Source organism: Mirounga leonina, unplaced genomic scaffold (assembly GCF_011800145.1).
Source record: "Mirounga leonina isolate KUSES-001 unplaced genomic scaffold, KU_Mleo_1.0 Mir_82, whole genome shotgun sequence".
Lineage (NCBI taxonomy): Eukaryota > Metazoa > Chordata > Mammalia > Carnivora > Phocidae > Mirounga > Mirounga leonina.
This window is the reverse complement of record NW_023270825.1, coordinates 21,582,558-21,601,621: the sequence shown is the minus strand read 5'-3', so window position 1 is coordinate 21,601,621 and position 19,064 is coordinate 21,582,558. Positions and strand designations below refer to the sequence as shown.

General features: G+C 38.4%; 1 protein-coding gene across 1 annotated transcript in view; it reads right to left on the bottom strand.

Moving 5' to 3' along the window:
- Positions 1-19,064, bottom strand: part of CEP128 (centrosomal protein 128) — a 394,017-nt gene that overhangs the window by 70,741 nt on the left and 304,212 nt on the right. Inside the window, exon 22 of the mRNA XM_034993083.1 lies at positions 5,332-5,381. Within this exon, the coding sequence (XP_034848974.1) occupies positions 5,332-5,381 (50 nt within the window). The remainder of the gene's footprint in view (positions 1-5,331; positions 5,382-19,064) is intronic.

The following is a 19,064-nucleotide window of genomic DNA, read 5'->3' as shown; positions in this document are numbered from 1 at the left end:
TGAAAGCCCTGCCAGGCACCAAGGTTTGTTTCTGCATTTCTTATCCCAGTTAATCCTCTTAATAGTCCTATGAAGTATTATTACTGTCCCCAATTTATAGATATGGATAGTGCCTCAAAATGACCTGAATATGGCTTAGTAAAAGAGGAAAGTGAATAGGAAAAAATCATGTTCATAATCATCAAGTTTTATCTTATTTGAAATAAAATGAAAAGCGAGATGGCTGTTAAGTCAGCAAAGGCGGGGGACATATGTGTTTTCCAGATACTCTGCTTAGCGAGCGTCGTAGGTAGCACTTTGCAGCTTTTCATGACTAAGCATGATACTCTTCTGGTGTGATTTGCACTCCAGGGTTCACAAAGCAAGAAATCGATGAAAGGTGAACCAGGTAGGTTGGCGCTTCAGAAAACGAAAACAAAAAGCAATAGCGGCACCTACCATTACCACTCATCACAAGGAAGGTGACAGTCATTGAAATACTTTTCAACTAAAATGAGGAAAATGGATTACCCTTTGTGTCTATTTAAAATGTTTCAGCACCTGATCTCAGAGCGGATTAAAGAAGGGATTTGCTTGTTTCAATGTACCTCAAACCCATATGCCAATAGGACTCTGGTACCCTACCACACATTGAGAGTCAAAGATAACACTGTTTTTATGAAGAACAGCACGCAGTGTAACTGCAAATGAATGTCACACACACACACACACACACACACACACACAAACACACCCCAGCCAGACAATATTAAGCTCCAGTGAAGAATTTTGGTAATGACCAACTGTATTATAGAAATCACTGTCAAGTATGTTTGTCTCCATTGTTTGTGATTCCTCTTAAGATTGAAAATACTCTCCCCGCTGCTGCCTGCCTCCCTCACCATAATATCCTTTTCCTTTTTCACTTATTACTACAACTCATGCCAAATTACTCACTTATTGACCTTTTGGTTCAATACTACATTCAAAGAAGGAGGGGGAACACAGCAGGATAGAGAAAAGGAGGGGGAGTGAAAGAGTGTGTGTGTGTGTGTATGTGTGTGTATACACAGGAATACTAGAACTTAGGAGCCCTCCCCACCAAAAATTTTTAACAGAAAATGAACTCTAGGACAGGGATGGTTGCTGTTTTTTAATGCGTAGACCTTATGAAGACCAGAAATAGGTGCTAAATCAGAGTCCAGTAGGTGGTATTCATGTGTTTATTTGATCAACAAAAATTTACTGAGTACCCATTATGGTGATGTGCTGTGATCTTTGGGAATGTGAAAGATGAGAGTGGCTGCATAGGTATGATAGGAAATTACCACTTATTGTATGGTAAATTTTAATTTTAAAACCGAAGCCCCTTAGCTAGGGGGATTCAAGGGTTTATTTACTCAGTTTTATTATTTTTCCCTTGAAATATGCTTTGCCACGCTTCATGATACTCTGCCTTCCTGACATTATTTTCTCTATGTCTTACACGGCTTTGCAGGATTTCCGTCCTTAGCTTGAAACTTGAGTGTGAGCGTTCCCTATGGTACTGGCCTAACTTTTCATCTCTTTATTCTACATACTTTCCCTGGGGGATCCTCATTGCTCCTACAACTTTTTTTTTTTTTTTTTTTAAAGTAAGCTCTACATCCAACATGGGGCTTGAACTCACGACCTCAAGATCGAGAGTTGCACTCTCCACCTACTGAGTCAGCCAGGCGTCCCACTCCTATGACTTTTAGTATCATCTATATAATATGGAGACCAATCTGCTGACAACAAAATCTGCATGTCCAATTCACACACCTTCTGAGCTCTAGACTCATGTGTGAACCCCCTCTTGACACGCCACCTGGATGTTTCAAGGCACCCAAACTGAAAATATCAAAAATTGAACTAATCAACTTCTCTTTCTCTCACTGATTAGCACAGCCATCCATGAAGTGGCCCAATCAAGAAACCCAGGAGTCACTCTTAACCTCTTCCTATTTACCTTCTAACAACCAATCTCAAAAGTTTCATGGAATTTTAGATTTTAAAATACATTAAGAAACCACCCACTCCTCTTCATGCTCTCGCTACCACCCAATCCAGGCCACTATCATCTCTTGTCAAGATTCCCATAAACGTCAGCTTAAATGGTCTCTGGTTTCAATCTTACCTGTTCCCAGTTATTTTGGACTTTATAGCCAGTTAGTTACCTATTAAAATAATGAAGATGTGAGGGGCACCTCGGTGGCTCAGTCAGTTAAGCTGCTGTGTCAGGCTCCCTGCTCAGTGGAGAGTCTGCTTCTCCCTCTCCCTCTGCCCCTCCCCACCACCTCTCTCAAATAAAAAAATAGAATCTTAAAAAAAAAAAATGAAGATTTGATCATATTGTTCTCTTGCTTCAAACTCTTAACTGGTTTCCCATATACTAAGGGTAAAATCCTTAACTCCTTTACGAGGTCCTCTGTTTACCTTACAAACACTCCTGTCTTGCCTCTCCTCTCTCAATGCTACATTCCACCATACCAAGCTTCTTCCACTTCCTCAAACAGGAAACTGATGTTCTTTTACCTCAGGTCTTCCCATCTCCTTCACACTGCCTACAACTTATCATTACTCCAAACTTGCCAGGGCTAACTCCTGGTTATCATTTAAATATTGGCTTCCTTTGGGAAATCTACTTGATTTGCCGCTCTACTCCATCTCACCCTACCCACCACCTTCAACCTCCTACACTTCCACCCAACCTACCCTATATCTCCACCAAGGCAGGTGTTCTTATTTTATGTCCCCACAGTGACTTGTACGTGACTTAAAAATATCATTTTAAAATATATTATTATTATATAACAGATACTTTCCCAGGGCAGGAAGGCATCAGTAGAAGCAGCTTGCTTTTGTATCCCTAGTGCTCAGTACGGTGAGTGCCTTGCACAGAAATGGTGCTCAACAAGTATTTGTTCAATGAGTATGTGAAACATTTTTTATCTGGAAAAAACTGGAAAGGGTATAGAGATGAACACCCCCTATCCTCAAGGAGGATGACATTAAATACAGAATGTCTGTTATACATAATTATATGATGATAATGAGTAAATAAAACTGATTCCAATTTGGATACATGGGGATTTGTTAACATTGTAAATTGGAATTAAATATTTAGCTCTCCCTCCTGGGATAATTTAATCCACACTAAACACTTCTGGAAGACAGTTTTATAATTTTATATTACAGATGAGAAAACAGGCACAGCAAAGTTAATTGAGTTACTCAAAGTTGCCCAGAAGCGGAGCCAGTATTAAAATTCAAAGTCATCAATTTCCAATCTTTTGCTATCATTTTTTTTTAAACTGTTTTGTCTTTGACTCCATCCGCAAAGTTCTACTGTGTGACTGTAGGACTTCAACCTAAATATTTTTTTTTCCAAAGATTTTATTTATTTACTTGACAGAGAGAGAGACAGACAGACAGCGAGAGAGGGAACACAAGCAGGGGGAAGAGCAGAGGGAGAAGGAGAAGCAGGCTTCCCACTGAGCAGGGAGATGGATGCGGGGCTTGATCATGGGATCATGACCTGAGCCGAAGGCAGATGCCTAGCAACTGAGCCACCCAGGTGCCCCTCAACCTAAATACTTTAATAGTCTTCTCAAAACTATCACCTGTGATATTTAGAATATGAATACACATATTCAGGAATATAGGTCTTTTCAATGAATTTTCCTTTAGTGTTAAAATGAAAGTTTTCTGTGATGTGTCTCTGCACTCTTGTGCACTCTTAGAGGTGTTAGTTTCATTGTTCTTAATAGACTGTTACTATTAGGTACTAATTGTCACTACAAAGTGCCAGCATTGAACTTTCCTGCTGTTGGACATCATACTCGATACTCTACATCTATAAATGCCCATGGTTAGTTGGCTGGTGCATTCTATTGCACCCGCTGGACATTTTGGTAGGAAATGCTGCCAGTTCTTAATAAATATTTGAGAAGCAACAGAGGCTATTAAACTTAACAGGATTACTGATTCCAACATTCGTATTGTGAGAGAAGTAAATTCAAAAAGGTTTGTGCTGTCATTTCAAAAGGCCATATATGTACTATCTACTCAATGAATTTGTTTATATGTGTTATTCTGGCAAATACAATGCATAACCAAAGTGCCTCAAAAAGACCTTATTACCTTTTCAATATATACATTTAGTATACATGGAAGCTTTGCTTTTCATGACTCTGATATTAATTTCTCAGACAGGATGAGCATACACTTGAGATTTTTCCTAGCCCCAGACAGGACCAACCAGGGCTGTTTCTTTTTAACCTGACTATAGCTCAAGATGTTAAAAAAATTTAATCTGTACAGAACTGTGGCCAGCACATGCCACTTTTATTAGGGATACAGAACTATCTTCTTCTTCATTTTTAGATCAATAAAATAATTTTCTTTTAACAAATACACCATTAAACAGAAGAACCCCCAATTATAGAACATTTCCCCTGCTCTTTGGGCTTCGCTTGACCCATCCTTCTTTCACCAGAAGCAAACATCTTTACCTCTAAAGCTATTCAAGCCAGCTCATTATATCACTCTTCAGTCCTGCCTTGCAGCTTCCAGGACCAGGAAGAACTCTAAATGTCCAAAGTATTTACTGTTCTTAATCCCCAGCATGACGTTAAGTGAATTGGTTCTGTCATGTGAGTATAACTGATTATGTTTCCCCTAATAAAGATAGACACTTGAGCTACCCATCTGCAAGTTAGCCCAATGTAAAAGGTAGAGAGAACCACCTCTGTCAGATGCCAAGTTAACATCAATTGCTCATACCATGGAACTGTCAATTAAAATTCTAGAGTAATCTTTCAAACACAATTTTCCAGTCCAAAAACTATGTATAAATCCATAGTGAATTAAGAGGCACAGAAGGTAAAGTCTTAAGCTCCATGTATGTGTTAATATTCTTGGTTGGTCACTGGTAGATGACATTCATGGAGTCAGAATACCCTTGACTTTCACTCGAAATGTAGGTTCCATGAATTCATCCTCATTCATCAGTCCTGTTTTTTGGTGAAATGACTTTGCAAAGACGTTGCTTTCATTTCTTAATGCTGTGGTTCGTAGTAAGCTATACCAAGGTATAAAGGTTCCTTTCAAGAGCAGCACAGGGGCTGACTTGGCTTCCCACTTTAGGAGATTATAAATATTCTCACACACTTCTAAAAGGAAGCAAATTCTAAATTGGGGCTTTAAAATTCTGACATGTTTTTCACTCCATTTGTCAGTGGTCTGAATGTGGCAATAATAAAGGCTAACAGAGTAAAAACAAATGTTTTTATCCCAAGGATACCTGTCCTATTGGAGAATTTACTTTACCTGCAGAGATTCCATTTCTTCATCTTTTCTGTGGGTCTCCTCCAGGAGATCTGTAAGAAGAAAGCAAAATGCCCATCAAGATAATGTGAAAATGAGTTGCCTCTTAGTATCAAACCAAATTCAGTCAGGAGCTTGTAAAAACTGATGCCTGGAAAGAGAATTTGATGTTTAAGTGTGAAAAGGAATGTAAAAGAAAAGCCCTTTGATCCTAACTGATGAGATGGGGCAGAGCTCTGGACTCTGCTAATCGAGCTAGCTGAGAAGCCCTGGGAGGTCTGGACTCTGGTGGAGGTACCAGAGAAGAAAGCCAACCAATTTACAAATCCAAAATCATATCAATATTTCAGGAATTTGGCCCACTGTTTATATAACTCTGAAGTAACACAAAATTTTCTTTAAAAAAAAGCTTATTTTTCTTTTTAATGAAAAATTAGAAACAAACCATTTGCTCTTAAAATAAGCTCCCAAGCCACGTTCCACCTCCAGAGTCAATTTTTATAACCAAATTAAAACATCCTGGAATAATGGGTGTTATTAATGGAAGTAGAACACCACCTTAACTGTAAAGTCGTATTAATTATCATTTCACTCTCAGAAGGCGGGAAGCACTGGAGCTACATCTGACCAAGCACTTGGCATTATCTCAGAGAGATGAGTGGCTGGAAGGGAAGGTAGTCAACTGAAGACAGTTCTGTCTAAATGCATGCATACAGCCATGCTATCTCAGTGCTCTACATTAATTTACAAACTCACTCTAAAGGAAAATACATTTGGCAAGCAGAATTTTCTGCCTGCAGCTAGACCGCCCTGTGCTATGATCTCATTAGATCTCCCAAACCGAAAGAGGGCTGGGCTGAGTCAGAAGTTGGATGAAAACAGGCAAGAAACACCTACAGCAGTGCACATTAACATGAGCATTTGTCTTGCTCTGTGATTGATATAGCTTACCAAGAGGCCGTGCTGCATAAAAGGAAAATATAACTTACAGAAATTCAATATGTATCTCAGAAAGGCAAGTGCAAATGTTTTTAGCAAGTGTTGTACTACATACAGCAGGAAGCAATACTACAGTGAGTAGTCAAGTCACAGTGCTATCTGTCATAAATGAGCAGGCAATACACTGAAACTTCAGGAGACCTGGCAGCTGGTATAACTGATGGGGAGATTGCATGGCTAATTCAGCTACAGAGGAGCTGCAAACAATCCCCTCAAGACACAATGTACTGGGATTCAGGAGAACAGGTGATTTTTGCTCTGCATCCCAGAGAGGAGCTGTCTTTGGCTCCCAAACCTTCCCTAATCAGAGTTGGGTCAATAAAGTGAGGAGAAAGCCAAGGCATTAGGTGGCATTTTTAAAGCGGTCTTTGGTTGGCATAGCAGGTTCTCTAGCTATACAGAAACCAACTTGGGGGGTGGCAGATTGTTTAAGTGCCTTCAAAAATTCCTCATCCTGAATCCTCACTCATGTGCATTGAGACACTGCAGCTGGTACCATGAGGAGGTCACACGCATCTACTTTTTACACCTCACATCTGGGCGGGCCTCCTGACTTTATTGGCTAAATAGAATACAGCAGAATCTGTGTCCATCTGCCCTGAGAGTTCGAGGCCTTGCACATTTTCATTTTTCCACTTGGAACTCTCTCACCACCATAGAACAAGCCCAGGACAACTTGCTGGATGACAAGGGCCCAGGACTCTTCCTACCTGCAACATCCTGCAGGTTGCCTTAACTGGCTGCTAGCAAATGCCCAGAAGCATAGCTGTCCACTAGCCTGAGAATGACTGGATGACTCAGAAGGGGGGCTCGATAGAGACCAAACTGCCCAGTGAGCCCAGGGACAAGCCCAACTCACAGAATCATGATCTATAGACATGGAATTGAGGGATGGTTTGGTACCCAGCACTTGCAAACTTACAGCAACCATTTGTTAACTGTACAAGAAGCATTCAGAATTTATTAGAAGGATATAAGAGTAACTAATAGATGCATGGGAAAAGAGGATCCAGACTCTACAGAGAGTCTGGTCTGGGATAGTAGGGATGTAAGGAGCATGAATTAATGGGCATTTTATCCTGGGTGCCTCTAGTCTTTGTGTGACTCTACTCCGGATGAAATTCCAGAAACAGAAAAGCTAATGAGCCTAACTTAGATCTCTTGCCTACTGCTTGGCTAGGGGAAAGGATGGAGCACTTCCACTGATAATCCCAAAGGGATTAGATGAAGAACAGAAAGGATAGTTTCTAAATGAAAGATCAGGGAACTGTTAAAAGAAGGAGGAATGTGTATCAGACAGGCTAAAAACAACAGTTTCAGTAAGTTGTGTCTTCAACACAACTCTCTTGAATATTCACAAGATATAAGATCACTACTGTGTCCCTATGTGAACCTGGCCATTTTGATTCACTACTTCTGGATATTTGAAGGTTCTCTGAGCTAGGCCCCTTGCAGTGAATTACACTGTTTAATGGTACATTGGACCTGGAGTGATGGATAGTAGGGTCCATCAACCACCAACGAAAACTGATCTTGTTCCTCCAACTCCACTTAGTACAGCAAACACCAAACACCTTAGCTAAAACATAGCGGATAGGGGCGCCTGGGTGGCTCAGTTGGTTAAGCGACTGCCTTCGGCTCAGGTCATGATCCTGGAGTCCCGGGATCGAGTCCCGCATCGGGCTCCCTGCTCAGCAGGGAGTCTGCTTCTCCCTCTGACCCTCCTCCCTCTCCTGCTCTCTGTCTCTCATTCTCTCTCTCTCAAAAAATAAATAAATAAAATCTTAAAAAAAATAAAAAATAAAAAATAAAAAATAAAAAATAAAACATAGCGGATAAATAATGGGTATTGGATCTCTTGTATAATCAAACTCAACTCGCAGATTTAATAAAATTATAAATGTAAAGATGTTCAGTCACCCTCAGAACTTCAGATAATTATTGCAATTTAAAAATTATGTTCTCAATTTTCTCCAAATATATAATAGAGGTTATGCTGCTTTTCCAACAAAGCTAATACCAATTGGAATGCTTGATTTTGGACAGCTGAACAGCAACAACAAAAAACCCAAAAAACCCCCAAAAAACTACAAAGAGATTCCTACACTTGGCATTTAAAATATAGAACTTCTAGACTTTTGGGAAAGATGGTAGAGTAGAACCCTAAGCTCACCTCATCCCATGGCTACAACTACATAATGCCCACATCAGTGTAAATAACCCAGAAGACTGGCAGAACAGACGTTTCACAGCTAAATGTAGAGAAGAGGCCACGTGGAAGAGGATAAGAAGGGCAGAGATGCTGCTGGGAGCTAAATAGACCCTCACCTGTCCTCAGGAGGGAGGGACACCTTGAGCCTCACAGTGGGCACCCCAGGCATGGGGAACCCTCACAGGGAAGAGGAATCCTGTGACATTTGACTTTGAAAACCTAGTGCACAATATCAGGAGTTCTTATAATCAGTGGCACTTAACACCTGGAACTTTAAAAATAATCATGCTGGGCTCTGGGAGAGCAAGGAGGGTGAGAGGAACTGAGTCTCCACCCTTAAAGAGACAGCACGACAAAGAGCCTTGCAGAGATACAGCAGAGAAGCAACAGTCTGAAAAATGCCTGGGACATACGGGAAAGAGATTTGTTTACTAATCTCAGAGTGTGAGCTGGAGGGGCAGGGGTCATTGGGTGACTTCTCTAAGAATAAAAGAGCTGGTGGGCACCATTTCCCTTCCCCCAGTCCCCAACCTAGACACACACGGACGCCTGTCGGAACCAGCGAGGTGCCAATGCTTGCTACCTAACTTGCTAACAGCATGCCCAGCAGACAGGAGCTGCCCCCCTCCAGCTAGGCTTCAACTCAAGCCCCAAGTGGCTCCAGACTGGCCCACTAACAACACAGGGACCAAACCCTGTCCACAACAGGCAAAAATTGGTAGACTTTCTCTCCTTCTGAAGCCACAAGCTGATATTAGCCTGGTGCTTTCAAAGCCATGTTTTCTACTACGCCAAAGGAACCTGTACAAAAGCAAAGCTGGTAAAGAAGAAAGCAGAGCCAAGAGACAGAGAAAGAGTAGGTTGAGGACAAGATCCACCCTTGCCTGAAGCCCACGTAACTCTCGAACTTCTAACTCTCCTCTCTCCCTCCCTCCCTCTCTCTCTCCCCCCTTCCTTCCTTTCATATTTCCTTCCATCTTTCTCTTCCTTTCCTCCCTTCCTTTCCTTCTTTCTTGTACTTAAATTAGGTTTAGTTGGATTGCTGTCAGTTGTAAAAGTCTCCGGTTGTGTGGCTGTACTGAGCTTTCTTATCTTTATTCGGAAACTTGGAGAACTCAGAATTGGCAAGAATGTTCTATTTTACAGTGAGCACTTCATTCGACAATAAATAAAGACATGAGGTTCCAAGAAGGCAAATGATCTGCTTGAGATTACTTAGTCTAAAGCCATAGCTACAGCCTTGCTCTCCTTGCAATCCTGGAGCCATCTTCCTGCCGTGTATATATCACATCATGCTCTCATTTGTACCACTGGTACTTAATTGTACCTTCCTTAATACTGTTATTTTTTAAAATGCACATGTTTGTATCCCTCTGATTTCCTTTAGGAGTTCTCTGATGTCAACGATCAGGGCTCCGATGTCTTCATATCCATATCCTCCCTAACTACTACTTCTCTACCTCTGCTGCTTAACTTGGATCCCCAAAACTGTCTCCTCCTCTACATCACTGCTCTGTGCAATTGCTCACTTGTTAGGTCCCTTGTTCAAGTACACCCATTTGGGATGATGAACAGGGTTATTAACCTGTGCTGATAAAATATGGCTGAGAAGTAACTACTCTGCTGCAACCACAAGAAGAGAGAATACAGGTGAGACTTCTGGACAGCTGAAGTGACAGATGCTGTGACAACAGTGTGATTAGCGCACCTCGTTATAATGAGCAATCCTATTGTTGTCCGGTCTTACCGGCTTTAGAACGAATGATCAGCACTGAAAAAGTGGAAGGGCTGCCCTGCTCCCTTGCTCACCACTGGCATGTTCCTGTTTTGCTTTATTATTCTCTGGTTTGCTGTTCAATACAAACAGCAATTCAACTGCCATGCAAATTGCTGTGGCTAAATGTGCTTCCATCAACATTAGTTAATGAAAGATTTTTTTTTTTTTTCTTGGTGAAAAGGGCAGCAGTCCTGTGTATTTTCCTTGGATTCGCTCCAGCTCTTTAAATGAGTTGATACTAACTCATTATGACATACAGTCATTAGAGAGGGAAAAAAATCCCATTTAAAAAAGCAGGCCAGCATGGATGAGAATTGGAGAATCTGGTTGTGTTGTTTTGTTTTGTTCCACTTTGCATTTCTCTGGCACACTCAGAGTAATATATCACGACCATGTTTTTGGCTAAGACGGTCTTGTACTACTTCCTTCACAGTTTTCGCAACTAGTGGTCTGGCTGTTTAAGGAGCTTTGACACTTTTCATGTTGATTCTGGTTCCTGGTAGCCAAGGGAGCAGACAGGTTGTTTGTTTATTTGCTTTTAAAAGGAGAATCATGTCCAGCTGTACATGAGCAACCCATCTATCTAGAAACTTGACCCTGTTTCACAAAAAGGTTGGAGATCAAGTTTAGAAATGAGTAGATTTTTCCCCTTAATCCTTACTATAAAATATCTCATCCATATTATAACTCCACCCAGCTGGTCATGGACAGAAAGTTATAGAAACAAGGGCTTCAGACATAGCAACATTTATAACGGCAGCACTGGACAGAGGAGCATCGACAGCAGAACATGGCAAATTAATGATTGCAGAGATTAGCTCTGGCTCCTACACCTCACTTAGTAACCAGTGCTCCTGTTCAGTGTTCCTCTATGTGCTGACATTTACCTAAAACAATAGAGAGTGTAAATTCTCAAAAGAATGTATGCTTTTTAAAAAGTAAATTTGTGCCATTCTTCTTTGTGGGCGGCAGTTGTGGTATAATAAAATTAATCATATAAAAGAGCACCTTACAACACTTCAGAGGTCATAAATGATGGACCTAGCCTCCCATAGGTGTATACTAGATACGTGAGACACTAGCTACATGCTAAAGACCATGGCCAATTTCTCTTTTTCTTCTTTGGCTCCCCAGGTTATTGGAATCATTAATGTTTTAGGTACAGAAGGGATCATTGAAATAACCTAATCCCAGGGTTTTCAATCTTTTATTTTTTAAAACAAGTAGAATTTTGTCTTACGAGTGAAATCATACACACTTTCAAGTGTATACAGTATATAAATAAATACAGTAATTTAGAGAGCTGAAAGGAAGCTTCTTAGGTGAAAGCAGAGGAGAGGACCTGAGGCCCAGCCTGTTGGGACTTCATTCCTATCCTGGGATCAACCCCTGTGGTGCCACGGTGGAGCTATAAAGCTCCAAATTATGCTAATTGGAAACCACTGATCTAATCCAACCTCCTCACATTTTATAGACGAGGATTGAGTTCCCAAAGGGCAAAGCCTCTGTCAACATCACACAGCTAGTGAACAGAAGTGCATGAACCTGAGCCCAGGGCTTCTAAACTGGATCAGGGTCCAGTACTTTTTCCCACAAAAAATTGACTATCCTCCTTTGCTTTTCAAGATGTATTGAAATGACATATTATTCCAAACTCTATCATAAATGCTTATACATTGTCCAACGCCTCCCCAAACTGAAAGGAAACTTTGCTAAAGCAAACTGCATAACAACGATCTGGGAGAAAACGTATAGTTAACTGCTATCCAAAATGAAATTCCTCAACCCTGGGAGAGGACATCAAGAGATGCGGCTTTGGTGGAAAGCAAATACTTAGAACATTTGAAAAGGCAGTTGTTTTTGGCAAGATGTGCTCATCACAAAATGTACAGAATATCTCACAAGATAAAACAACAAAAAATCTGTTCAAATCAATGGCGGACAGATGAATAATTCCTCTGCTTAATATAACATTTATCAGCAAATGTTTTTTCTGTTGTTACCCTAGTATAGGTAAATAGGATAAATGAGTAATATAACTGTACATTAGCCCAAATACCCTGAAAATAATCAAATGTGTTATTTTTCAATTAATATATGTAAAACACTTAAAATTATGTCTGGTACATAGTAAGAATCATATATACATTAGCTGTTATTATTATTTTAAGAATTACCCTTCAGTATGCCTGCTAAAGTCAGGAAAATGTGTGAAAAATAATCAATTGCATTTTAAAACAAGCAAAAAAAGCCCTCAAGTGTACAGCTTTTAGACTCCATCTATGATCGGTACCTACTTTATTTAGAACTCTGCCATATCTACTGCCACCACTGGTACATATGTGGATATACCACAATGAGGTAAGAGTTTTCTCATCAGGACTGACCACAGAAAACACACAGATTAAAATGAAGAACAACATTAAAAAAGTACGGCTATCCTCTGTGGTTTGTCTCAGACGCTGAAACAACATACTGGTCTACTGATGGAGCCCAAATAGTCCAATAAATGAAAGGTTTATAATCCACTGTCTGTCTTGGGTATGTGGTAAAACATCCAAATACAGGTACTCATGTTTTATTTGATGTCAATTCACTTCTGGTGAAACTTTCCATCTTGACAACTTTAGAGACTTAAAGCCTCTTCTCCGCAAAACTGCTATGCTACAGAAAACAACACAATAATCTATCCCATTCCATCTCATTCTTGGCTCTGGCTTGGAGAAACACCAAGATGTAGAACAAAATGTTCTGACTCTGCCACCTATTAAGACTTTTATCATTTTTATTAGCAACACAACAGAGAAAGTAAGAATATATTCTTTAGTAAAGTCACTGTTCTAAATTGGTCTGAGGGCTGTCTTGGTCAATGAGACTACATGTCACAATTAGCAAAATGAGGAAGAGAAGTTTATAATCTATTGTAAACACCACTCCAAGAATAAGTTTCATATGCTCGTATCTAGCCATAAAATCAAGCCTCTTTCTGCATATACTACCTCTAAATAGTGTTCACTTAATGGAAAGTTTCACTTTTATTTAAATTCCTCAGGTTGGAAGGCAGTTTATTTTAGACCCGTTTTGGCTCTAGACTCATAAGGTGCAAGTGAGTATGTATTTTGGGGCTCATAGAAATCCTAGGTTTATGACTTGTTCTTTGATCGTCTCCTGTTTATGGAAGCTACAAGTCTGTGCTGGTTTCTTGATGCACCTACTACTCAGCTGGGCATTTCAGACTCCTGGGTCTACCCTAAATCTTCTCTAGACATCAGACAAAGTTCTGAAAAACAAATATGAAGAACAAATCTTGAAAGCAGTGAGAGAGAAACAATACTTTAGTTATAGGGGGAAAACAATTAGAATAGTGAATTTCTCATTAGAAACCATACAGGTCATAACACATTTTTTAAATGCTGGAAGGAAAGAACCGACAACTCAGAATTCTGCAAAGCATTGAAAATATCCTTCAAGAATGAAGGTAAAGTTGAGACATTCTCAGGAAGAAAAATTAATTTGTTGTCAGCAGACCTACACTAAAACAGTGGCTATGGAAGTTATCTGAAAAAGAGAAGAAATGATTAAAAAAAAAAAAAAGGAATCTTAGAAGATGAGGAAGAAAGAACACAGTAATAAATAATACATGTGTCTGCTGGCCATTTGGATGTCTTCTTTGCAGAAATGTCTGTTCATGTCTTCTGCCCATTTCTTGATTCAATTATTTGTTCTTTGGGTGTTGAGTTTGATAAGTTCTTTATAGATTTTGGATACTAGCCCTTTATCTGATATGTCATTTGCAAATATCTTCTCCCATTCTGTCGGTTGTCTTTTGGTTTTGTGGACTGTTTCCTTTGCTGTGCAAAAGCTTTTTATTTTGATGAAGTCCTAATAGTAGGGGGTTGGGGGGATGGGTTAGCCTAGTGATGGGTATTAAAGAGGGCACATACTGAATGAAGCACTGGGTCTTATACGCAAAAAATGAATCATGGAACACTACATCAGAAACTAATGATATAATGTATGGTGATAAAATAAAAAAGAATAATAAAAAAGAATAAAAATAAAAATAAATAAATCCAATAAAATTTCCTTCTTCTATTGATTTTTAAAATTATGTTTGATGTTGAGGGGCGCCTGGGTAGCTCAGTCGTTAAGTGTCTGCCTTCAGCTCAGGTCATGATCACTTCTCGGCCTTTTGGCTAAGATCAAGTGTAGCTCAGGTCATGATCCCAGGGTCCTGGGATCGAGCCCCGCATCAGGCTCCCTGCTCCACAAGAAGCCTGTTCTCCTCTCCCAATCTCCCTGCTTGTGTTCCCTCTCTCGCTGTGTCTCTGTCAAATAAATAAATTCTTTTTAAAAAAATAAAAAATAAATAAAATTATGTTTGATGTTGAAACAAAAAATTGAACACTATCTGACATGGTTCTAAATGCATTTAGAGGAAATATTTATTTTATATATATATAATATATATATTATATATATATATTTCAATTTTTTTTTTTTTTAAGTAGGCTACCTGTCCAACGTGGGGCTTTAACTCCCAACCCAGAGATCAAGAGTTGTATGCTATACTGACTAAGCCAGCCAGGGCAAAAGAACATGAAGAAAGAAATTTGCTACACTTTAAACTGGTAAAATGACAATACCAATAGACCATCAGGCTGTGTATGTACAATGTAATGCTTAGAGCAACCACTAAAAGAGCTACACAAAGAGATGCACTCAAAAACACAATTGATAAAATGGGATTCTAAAAAAAACCCTGTTCAAATAACCAACAATAAGGGTGGGGGTGGAGGGCAGGAAGCAGAGAAATAAAAAAACACAGAAAACAAGCAAAAATGGCAGAATTAAAGTCCTAACATATCAATAATTACCTTATATGAAAATGGTCTAAATATACCAATTAAAAGATAGAAATTGCCAGATTTGATTAATGACCTCTCTGCCATTAATCTATGACATGATCCATGCATGATATGCTGTCTATTACAAACTCACTTCAAATATACTGATTTGGCAGGATGAGAGTAAAAAATGAAAAAGATTACACCATGCAAACATTAATGAAAAAAAAAATCAGGAATGATATATCAATATGAGACAAAGTAGATTCCAGAGCCAAGAAAATTAATGGAAACAGAATAGGACATTATATAATGATAACAAGAGCTAATCTATGAAGAAGATATAACAATCCTATATATGTATGTACTAAATAACAAATCTGCAAAAAAAAGTGATGAAAAACTGACACAACCGAAAGAGAAAATAGAAAAATTAAAAATTATAGAGAATTCAACATCCCTCTCTCAACAAGTGATTGTACAACTAGGCAGAAAATCATCAAGGATATATAGAAGCACATATAAAAGATATATTTAAGCATAAATATAACAGTAAAATCTCTAAACATTGGAAACTAAACAATATTAAATAATCTATGAGATAAAGAGAATATCTCAAGGGAGATAAAAAAAAAAATCATGAACTGCATAAAACAATTGTGGGACACAGCCAAAGCAGTGTTGAGAGGTAAATCTATAGCACTAAATGCATGCATTAGCAAAAAGGTCTTAAATGAATACTCAATACCTCAAGCACCTAAAGAAAGAACATAATAAATCCCAAGCAGCAGAAGGAAGGAAATAAGAAATAACAGAAACCAATGAAATTAAAAACAGAAAAACAATAGAAAAAAATTAACGAAGCAAAGAGCTGGTTCTTTACATAGTTCAAGAAAACTGACAAACCTTTAGGAAGATTGACCAAAAAGAGAAAGAGATATTGAGACAGAAAGAAAGGGGTGGGGGGAAATTACCAGTATCAGGAAGGAAAGAGGGGATATCACTACAAATCCTGCAGATATCAAAAGGATAATAAGGGAAGACTATGAGCAACTCTTCATATATAAATGTGAGAACATGGATGAAATGAACCACTTCTTTAAAAAGCATAACTTAGGGCGCCTGGGTGGCTCAGTTGGTTAAGCGACTGCCTTCGGCTCAGGTCATGATCCTGGAGTCCTGGGATCGAGTCCCGCATCGGGCTCCCTGCTCGGCAGGGAGTCTGCTTCTCCCTCGGACCCTCCTCCCTCTCATGCTCTCTGTCTCTCATTCTCTCTCTCTCAAATAAATAAGTAAAATCTTTAAAAAATAAAATAAAATAAAAAAATAAATAAAAAGCATAACTTACCCAATATAAAATATATAATTTGAATAGCCTGTAAGTATTAACAAAATTGAATTTGTAAGTGTAAAACTCCCAGAAGAGAAGTATCCAGGCCAGCAGGTTTCACTGGTGAATTCTACCAAATGTTTAAAAAAGAATTAGCACCAATTTTACACAATCTCTTCAGAAAAAAAAAAGGGGGGAATACTTCCCAATTCATTTTATCAAGCTAGTATTGCCTCACTACCAAAAATATACAGTTAAAAAAAAAGATAAAGAAAAAAAATGGCAGCTCCCTCCTAAATACAGATGCAGAAATCCACAACAAATATTAGCAAATAGAATTTAACAACATATAAAAAGAATTCTATTTCATGACTAAGCTGGGTTTATTCTAAAGATGCAAGATTGGCTCAATGTTCAAAAATCAGTCCATATAATCCATCATCTTAACAGAATAAAGAAGAAAAATCACATGATCATATCAATCAATGGATAAAAATATACCTGACAAAATTCATAACACAGTCAAGATTTTTAAAAAACTCAGAAAAAAAAAATAAGGGAATTTTTTCAACCTGATAAAGAGCACCTACAAAAAAACCCTACAACTAACATTATACTTAATGTTAAAGAAAGATGAAAGATGGAATGTTTTCCCTTTAATATCAGAAATAAGGCAAGAATGCTCTTTCTCACAATTCTTATTCATCAGGGTTTGGGAAGACTTCCTAATGCAATAAAACAAAGAAATAAAAGGTAAACCATCAGAAATTCTCTACGGAAAGAAAATGTAACTATAGTAGCTAAAAGAGTTTTTAAAAAGAAGAGTAAACTGGGAGAAATCAGTCTATTCAATTTCTAGGTTTATTATACAGCTACAGTAATCAAGACTGTGTGGTCTTTGTGGAGGTATATACACACAGATTAATGGAACAGACAGAGAACCCAATTACAGAAAATGAAGAACAAATTAGTGGTTGCCAGGAGTTAAGGGTGGAGTGAGGGTGAAAGGGAAGTCAGTGTGGCTATAAGAGGCAACATGAGGGATCTTCATGTGGATGAAAATGTTCTGTTATCTTGACTGTATCAATGTCAATATCCTGGTTACACTATATACAACAGTTTTGCAAGATATTTCTATTGGGAGAAAATGGGTAAGGGGATCTTTATATATTATAAGATTTCTTGACAGTCTCACAACTTCATGTGAATAGAAAATTATCCTCAAAATAAAAATTTCAATGAAACTACTGTTATTTAACATAGTACCAGAAGTCCTAGCCATAGCAATCGGACAACAGAAAGAAGAGGCATCCAAATCAGCAAGGAAGTAAAACTTTCACTCTTTGCAGATGACATAATACTCTATATAAAAAACTCCAAAGAGTTCACCATAAAACTGCTAAAACTTATAAGCAAATTCAGTAAAGTCGCAGGATAAAAAATCAACATACAGAAATCTGTTGCATTTCCATACACCAATAATGAAGTAGCAGAAAGAGAAATTAAGGAATTAACCCCATTTACAATTGCCCCCCAAACAATAAGATACTTAGGAATAAACTTACCCAAAGAAGTGAAAGACTTGTACTCTGAAAACTATAAAACACTGATGAAAGAAATGGTATATGACACAAAGACATGGAAAAACATTCCATGTTCAAGGACTAGGAACAAATACTGTTAAAATGTCTATATTACCCAAAACAATCTATACATTTAATGCAATCCCTATCAAAATACCAACAGCATTTTTCACAGAGCTAGAACAAACAATTCTAAAATTTGTATGGAACCACAAAGACTCCAAATAGCCAAAGCAACTTTGACAAAGAAAAGCAAAGCTGGAGGCATGACAATTCCAGACTTCAAGTTATATTACAAAGCTGCAGTAATCAAAACAGTATGGTACTGGCACAAAAACAGACACATAGATCAATGCGGCAGAACAGAAAACCCAGAAATGAACTCACAATTACATGGTCAATTAATCTTTGACAAAACAAGGAAGAATATCTAATGGGAAAAAGGCAGTCTCTTTAACAAATGATGGGAATACTGGACAGCAACATGCAAAAGAATGAAACTGGGCCACTTTCTTATACCATACACAAAAATAAATTCAAAATGGATCAAAGACCTAGCTGTGAGACTTGACACCATACAAATCCTAAAAGAGATCACAGGCAGTAATCTCTTTAACATCAGCTGTAGCAACTTCTTTCTAGATATGTCTCTGGAGGCAAGGGAAACAAAGCAAAAATAAACTGTTGGGGCTTCATCAAAATAAAAAGCTTCTGCACAGTGTAGGAAACAATCAACAAAACTAAAAAACAACCTAGAGAATGGGAGAAGACATTTATTTGCAAATGACATATCTGATAAAGGGTTACTATCCAAAATATATAAAGAACTTATAAAATTCAACATCCAGAAACAAATAATCCAATTAAAAAGTGGGCAGAAGACATGAATAGACATTTTTCCAAAGAAGACATCCAGATGGCCAATACACACATGAAAAGATGCTCAACATGACTGATCAACAGGGAAATACAAATCAAAGCCACAATG